The sequence below is a fragment of the Cicer arietinum genome, chromosome 5 (genome assembly GCF_000331145.2).
Source record: "Cicer arietinum cultivar CDC Frontier isolate Library 1 chromosome 5, Cicar.CDCFrontier_v2.0, whole genome shotgun sequence".
NCBI lineage: Eukaryota > Viridiplantae > Streptophyta > Magnoliopsida > Fabales > Fabaceae > Cicer > Cicer arietinum.
The window spans coordinates 64,781,138-64,788,929 of NC_021164.2; the positions used below are offsets into that span (position 1 = coordinate 64,781,138).

General features: G+C 31.4%; 1 protein-coding gene across 5 annotated transcripts; it reads right to left on the reverse strand.

Annotated features, from left to right (window-relative positions):
- Window positions 1–910: 910 nt before the first annotated feature.
- LOC101510936 (uncharacterized) lies at window positions 911–5,953 on the reverse strand. Of its 5 annotated transcripts, XM_004502160.4 has the most exons (10): window positions 5,795–5,953; window positions 4,981–5,292; window positions 4,349–4,474; window positions 4,204–4,243; window positions 4,023–4,105; window positions 3,278–3,355; window positions 3,104–3,157; window positions 2,863–2,991; window positions 1,978–2,722; window positions 911–1,878 (listed from the first exon to the last, which is right to left on the reverse strand). In XM_004502160.4, the coding sequence occupies exons 2-10, from the start codon at window positions 5,230–5,232 to the stop codon at window positions 1,193–1,195; spliced, it is 2,193 nt and encodes a 730-aa protein (XP_004502217.1). In that variant the 5' UTR covers window positions 5,233–5,292; window positions 5,795–5,953; the 3' UTR covers window positions 911–1,192. The 5 variants fall into 5 exon arrangements, with proteins under 5 accessions (XP_004502217.1, XP_004502216.1, XP_012571839.1 ...); XM_004502159.4 differs by having other exon boundaries at window positions 911–2,722; window positions 4,204–4,240; XM_012716385.3 differs by having other exon boundaries at window positions 911–2,722.
- Between the last annotated feature and the right edge of the window lie 1,839 nt (window positions 5,954–7,792).

Consider the following 7,792-nt stretch of genomic DNA (forward strand, 5'->3'; position numbering starts at 1 on the left):
AAATTGCTATTTAAAAAATTTAACGTAGCAGACTGTAGGATCCTTACAATTTTGAAGACTAAATTATAAATCTACTCTATAAATTAATATCAATATCCGCTAGAATCTATTAATTAAAAAACTCATAACTAAATAACACTTTTCAATATTTTTCCACAAGTGCTTATTAAAAAAAGTATGCAAACAGCTTTGGGACGTATTAACAAGGAGAGAATAGTATTACTATATATAAAAAAAAAAAAAAAAAAAAACATAATGCAAGTTCATAACTGGAATATACCGCTATTTTAATTTTTGAAAGTATAGGATGCTATCATTTTATTTTTTAACTTAGAAAAAAAAAAAACTCAAATTATTCTTTGAATCATCAAAACATCAATTAATTTAGTATCAAATGTTATAACAGTCATAAACTATTTTGATGCTAAATTGTATCTTTCTTAGACTTTTATGATAATAAGATATATCTTTCAAGAACTAATTTGATGATTCGAAAACTAATTTGAATTTTCTGCTAAGTCAAGTGACCAAAATGACAGTGCCATATACTTTCAAGGACTAAAATAATAGTTTATTCTTCGTAATTATCTTTTATTTATCAAACAAAATTGTACTTCTTCCATGACCAACAACCATCCAACCTTCAAATTACCAATGTAAATGGCCGTTATTAATGATACAAGGTTTTATAAACTGCAGGTTTAGTCCCCGGCATGCTAAAACATGGGACCAAATAGTTATTGTTGTTTTTATAATTATTACTTTGTTGATAAAATGACAAGTTAAATACGCTTAGACAAAGATGTACTAGTATGACACTCCAGATACTAAAGCAACAGTACTGATAAAATCAATTCGAGCTTAAAACAACATAAGTGATGTGAAAAACCAAAAGAATGGTAGACGGTGGTTAGATAAGATGGAAAAATGACTATATTCTGGCAAAGTTTCATTAAACTCAATTCCTAATCAAGCATCAATAATTGATATTCAGAAAAGAAAGGTCAATTTAAAAAGGAATACAAGTCATTAAAGGGAGCAAACCACACTTTCTGGTTAGAAATAACATGACTTTACAACTGTGTCCATTACCAATCTATGAAATTAGTCTCACCTGTCTGCCAAAAACTGCAGCCATATACCTAAGATTTTCACTGTCAGTATTTTGTATCAGTAGTCTTATTCAATTCCCTCATTTTCCAGGATTACCTTTCTGGTGTGGAGGTGCAACAGATGTGGGTGAAAAGGGATCATAAATTTGGTCTGCAGGATATGCTGGTTTACCGGAAGCCAAGGACGGATTGTTGCCAAACTTCTGAGACATTGGAATATCTGGCCATGTTCCCTGAGCAGAATAGCTTTGGCGATTGTGCATACCTCGTTGGAATCCAGGACTTGGCAAGTTTGGCATTTGAGGGGCAGTAATGAAGCTCCTCATACCCATTTGTGGGACTTGAGATCTTGGTGCAGGTTGACCAGCATAGGGAAATGCAGGGTGTCTGGATGCAATTGAGACAGAACCTGATCTTCCTCCAAAAGGAGCAGCAGAGACATAACCTTGACTTTGATCCACCCAGTTGGAGACTTGCGTCCTTAGAAAGCTTTGAAGAGGCTGATCAGGCACAGAAAGCCCAAATGGTGGTGGCCATGGACCGGACAGTGGCTCTTGTGTACCAACATGAGTAATAGCTTGACTGTTTGGTCTGGAAACCACTTGATAGTAGTCTGCATTGGGCCGCTGTCCTTGAAAAGTAAAATTTCCAGAATTTGAGGGCATGGAGGTCAGTGGTGGTTTTACGTTGGTGTAATGAGAAGCAACTCCAGAGGCAGAATTAGGTATCCCTGATTGCTGAGCTAATGGAAGTGAAGGAGATATTCCTGGCGAAGGAAATGAAACAAATCCTGATAAATGGTTTCCAGTTGAATGAACAGGTGTTGGTATTGGTCCCAAAGATGATTGTGGTCCAGGAGCCATACCTGCATGATGTGGATGAATACTACCAGGTCGTGGCATCATCGACATATTTGACTGGGCTGGCTTAAATTCAACATCTGGTTGTGGACCTAGAGAAACAGCTCCCATAGGGGTAACCGCTGGTGGTGCCATTGGCCCCATATTGCTGTGAGGGGCCAATGGCTGGTTAGATACTGGTGTTTGAGGCTGTCTGATTGGAGTTGGCTGGCTTAAAGAAACTGGAAATGAAAGTGAAACATTTGTTGGTGCTGACAAATTCTGTGCAGGTATTACAGAAAGATTTCTTGGTGGCCCAACGTAACCCAAAGGAGTTGTTTGAGTCCATTGTGAATGCTGTAAAATTTGTGTTGGTAGTGGTGCTTGCATAGAAACTTGTTGATTTGGAATAATTGGGTGGAACCCACCAACAGGTGCAGGTTGACCACCAAAAGTTGAAATCAAATTTGAAGCGCTCATTGTTTGTGATGGAAAATGGGGAGTTCTAGCAAGAAATGGGGGATTTGGAGGAACTACACTGCCAGAAGAAGCAAATAAAGGGGTATGAGTTGGAACTGCCGAAAACCATGGACCAGAGTATTGAAAGTGTTGTCCAGGCATTTGTGTATCGGCTGCTGGTTCAAACACAGTCTGGTTTTCCAGAGATAGAGAAACTGCATGAGAAGGGAGGCTGTCTTGGTTTTGATTTAGAACATTAGTGCCGTCCCCAGAAACAGATACAGAAGGAGTGGAACCAGCAGCTGAATTTCCCTGAATAGAAGACAATGCAAGAACGATCAAAACAAAAACGTATTATAAACATAGTAAAAACAAAGTCTTTTACAACATAACTGAGCCAAATAGACAACCATAAAGCATAAAACATTACATTGCGTGAAATGACAACTCACAGTTACAGAAGAAATTAGTAGTTCAATGATGGAAACTGCTGCATCCACTTTATCAAAACTATCAGCTGATATGTTAACATGCATCTCTTTGTAACTGCACTGGATATCAGTACCTGGTTTAATTTCACCCTGAAATGGAACACAGAAATCAAATTCAAACAGTTACAGTTCTTTCCTGACGAAATCAAGAAAAAGTGGTTGATGCGAAATAAAAGCCACATAGTATTATTAAGGAGCTTACTTTCTCTCCTGTGTCTGCTTTGGTTCCATGAACTTTTATCTTGGTACCAGTTTCCTGATATATTACAGATCAATTGATTAAATGAATAGAATTTAATTTAGTTATTTCAATCAAAATATAGGGGTTGCTGACTGAAGATCATAGGTAGATTAGATACCAACAAAACGGTGTTACCTTCTCTAATCGCTTTTGATTATCACCTTCAGGCCCATATATTAGACCGATAAATTTGTACCCGGGATATTCTTGGACCTGTAAAGATGGTACTGCACATAAGAGTTTTCATTGTAGAACTTCAGGTTTAGATAGAGATATTTGAATTTTTTGAAAACTATACCACATAATTCTTAAAATTATACAATTCATTGATACACCTTATACTACAACTTAGTTTTGAAGAATATGAGGACCTTTGACAACATGTTCCTTCGCAAAAGCAGCCAAGGAAAACGGATGAGAAGAACATTTCTGGAAAAGAGAAAGTTCTGGAAATGAACTAACTAGTTTTGGTTAGTTAATTAACACTCATTACCATGTTAAAGTCAAATATCATGTTCAATTTGAACCCGTGAAGAAATAATGTAATGCCTCACCCTTAAACTGTATTGATGCTAATCACCTTAAAATTGCCTCATCATGTCACAACATAAAGAAATATATAAGGCCCACAAAACCTCAGCCACACCCTGAATAATGATAATTTCGGTTTCACAAGGCATAAAAACACTTAATATATTACTATTCACCAATAAAACGAAAGAAATTGTACAAAACATCCTAGATGAACAAAAACTGAAGTTGAACTTTAAATCCAGGAAATGAATCCTTTACTTTTCATAACTAAAGAAATCAACAAGTTAACAACAAATTTAACTAGCACAGTGATTGGGCCTAGAAGAATTTTAGAACCAATACTTACAGGCAAAGGAACACTATCTTCTTTTAACAACGGTTTAAAACCAGGTGGAGGCTTGTAACTGGGATCTAGTTTTAGTATTTCACCTGGATATGATTAAGATCAAGATTAATATTAAATAAGCAGTCTATAGGAATTAAAGGGGAGGAATAAAAAGGAAATATATACTTTAAGGAAAACGAACCTATTGCTTCCCGCTTTTCAAGTTCGAGCATTTCTAACTTCTTAGATCCATAAATAAAAATCAGTAGTTTATTTACAAATAGTTACTACATCTAAATGACAAGCAATTATAACTATTAAAAGGAAAAGTGTCAATTATTGTTAACCTTGCTATTAATTTGTGAGCCAGGCTTGCTTTCATCCGGGTTTTCATCCACCAATGGCAAGTTCTGAGTGTCCCTTGTCTCTGGATTTTCTGATTCCAACTGCTTTGAAATTTGATCCACTCGAATCTACAAAAGTTGTGCAACAATAGCATCACTTACTGACACCTACGAAACTAGAATTCGTGCAAATTATTTACACAGATGTATATCCAATAGCACCCAACTTATAACGGAATATTAACAGCTTCTAGCTAAGAATGGCATGTTACAACCCAAAGTCTTGCAAAAATACTACACTAATTTTAATCCCATGATTTTGATACAAGTAAAGTATTTACTGTGTCTCCAATATTAAATATTACAGGCTTTAGGAAGTAGGAAGTAGGAAAGCACCAGCAAGAAGGGGTACCATGGACAAAGATTAACCTCAAATTCAATAAAGATGAGGAAACATTACAAAAAAGGGGATAAAAGGAAAATTAACACATGAACATTTGAATCAAAACTTACAATATCAATCTTAACCTTATCATCAAATATTTTCAACGAAATGACAATGTAACAGTAAAACAAAATATATATAACAATAAAAATGATAATGGAGAATGCTTAGAAAGGATTCAAGGAAACACCTGCAAAGCTAAAACCTTTGCCTTCCTAACAAATGCATCTTGTGTCAAATCAGGCCCCCATCTTGATTTCCTCTCAATTTGTTTTGAAATTTCTTCATTGACGACACTGGTGACCCCGTCTTTTTTAGCCCCTCGAAAAATAGGGACCAACGATCCTGATAGTTTGTTTTTGGGGATGACAAATCCAGATTTGGCAGCAAATATAGATAGCTTTTGGCCACTATTGGATGCTGTAGATGTAGCTCCGGACATCTTGTGAAGTTCAGAAGCAGGCGTTGAATAAAACTTTGCAGTCACTCTCTTATCCAATAACTTTGCACATTCGACGCCAACATGACAAAAATATCAGTGGAAAGAATAGAATCAATCTCCAAATAACACAAATGATTTTATCATAGCCACTATTATACGCTTAAATACTTCCATTATATAACTAGCAAATTACAAAACTAAAGAACATGCATTCCCTATGTAGAAAATCATAAAGAAATATTTATATTTGTATCTAGATTATTGACATATAGATTTTTACTGACAGTAAGAGAAGTTTGTTAAGTGTATGAAAGTGCTTAGAATCTGAAAATGTTTGTAATTCCAAAAAGACTATCAGTAATAGATTCAGGTACAAATTAGTGAACCGATAATAATTTTCAATGAAAGTGTAAAGTATAATTTGCAATTCGTGTTTAGAAATTATGAAGATTTGAAGGAGCATAAATTGGAAAGAATTTATAAAACAGAAGTAAAAATGAAATGAGTAAAGAAAGATTAGACCTAAATAAGAGGAATTGAGAGAAAGAGAGAGAGAGAGTACCTAATAGCTATGATATGATTAAGAAGCAGAGATCGGAATTGTGTTAGCTACTGTAGTAGCGTGCTTCAACAAAACCCCTCTCCCTCCACTTTACTCCTCTTTAATTCTCAATTTCGTTCCCATTTTTTTTAATGATTCTATATAATTAATATAAAAACACGGTTGCTTGCGAAATATAATATCCATATTTTATTGATTAGATAGTTTAAATAATTAAATATATGCAATTTATTTTAAATATATGCAATTAAATATATGCAATATAATATCCATAATGTTTTACACTCTGCGACCTTTGCGGTTTTCTTAGAATCCCGAAACATTATGTAAAGAAAGAGTGGCACCGTTCAATATTCAGAACATTATGTGAAGAAAAAAAAGTTGTCAGGATATCAATCTAAAATAATTTACATAAAATATTTAGTTAGCAGTCATATATTTCTTTTCATTTCAATTACAAAAATAAAATGTCTCTGTATTTTATTAATTATTACTGAAAATATAATTATATAGACACAGTTATTCATGCATTTCTTTAATTTATTTTCAGATAACACTTGAGTCATTTATCTTTATTTTTTTTCAATTTGATCTTTTATTTAATTTTATTATAAAAATTTAAAAATATAAAGAATAAAAATATTAGTTTATTTGAATATTTGAGTTATAAATTTGATGAAATTTGTATTATATTGAAGATGATAGTTAATTTTATGAGTTTTGTTTAAAATTTTTGATGAATTTTTGTAAAATAAAAGGATAACATTGTTAACATTTTAAAATATAAAAATTTAAATTGTTTACTTAAAATTAAATAAATGACCAAATCAAAAAGAAATAAAAGATAAATAACTGAAGTGTTATATGAAATTAAATTAATACATCTTACGAGCAATTATGTCAAGTATATATTAATATTATTTTAAAGTACTTTTAATATGACTATGAGAGTAAATTTTAAAAAATATGTTAAATTACATTCGTGGTCCCTTAACTTAATTTCAGGTAATGTTTTAGTCATTTATCTTTTTTTTTTCCCGACTTGGTCCTTTATTTTAATTTTAAGTGACAATTTGATATTTTATGTTTTAAAATTTCAACAATTATATCCTTTTTTATACAAAAATTCAAAAAAAAAATTCAATCAAAACTCATAAAATTAATTATATTCTTCAATATAAAACAAATTTCATCAAATTCGTAACGCAAATCTTCAAATAAACTCATATTTTCATACTTTATTTGATATTTTTAGGAATAAAGGACTAAATCGGGAAGAAAAAAAAAAGAACTAAAACGTTACCTGAAATTAAATTAAAGGACCACAAATATAATTTAGTCTAAAAAATATATATGTATTATTAATAACGGTAACGCTTATGATATTTTTTACAAATATTTTGAAACTTTATTTTTTTTATGTTAGAATATCAAATTTTTACCGTTAAACTTATTTTTAAAACAAATGTGATAGTAAACTAATTAAGATGTATGTTAAATTATTTAAGATATTTTTACATAATCTTGCTTTTGTGTAATACAACAATTTTTACAATTAAAATATTATTTAAAAAACAAGGTTATTGAACATGCTTTATTTATTTATAAATACATGAAAATGTTTTTTTTTTTTATAGATTACATACATTTGTTCTTTGAGAAAATAGATTATGCACTTTTAGTATAAATTAATTTAATTGTAACAACCAATAAGACACGTTGATTTTGATATGTCATCGTATTATAGTAACTACACAATTAATGATTTTTGTTAAATAGGAATGAAAATAGACTAGACGGTATGGTATGACTTATTTATGGTCTAGTTTGACTTATTTAATAAAAATATTATACTTAGATTATTTTTAAAATCTATTTATTTAAATAGATCATACTCATACTTATAAAAAAATCTATTAAGCTTGATAGACCGACCTATATATATATATATATATATATTATTTATTAATATTGTTATTTGTTAGTAACTTAGTATTT

Excerpts from the sequence above, each read along its gene's own strand:
- LOC101510936 (XM_012716385.3), bottom strand. The coding sequence starts at position 5,232 with ATGTCCGGAGCTACATCTACAGCATCCAATAGTGGCCAAAAGCTATCT. Across the intron at positions 4,475-4,980 it reads CAAAGGTTTTAGCTTTGCAG|ATTCGAGTGGATCAAATTTC; the intron begins GTGTTTCCTTGA and ends CAACTTTTGTAG. Across the intron at positions 2,723-2,862 it reads TACTAATTTCTTCTGTAACT|GGAAATTCAGCTGCTGGTTC; the intron begins GTGAGTTGTCAT and ends TCTTCTATTCAG.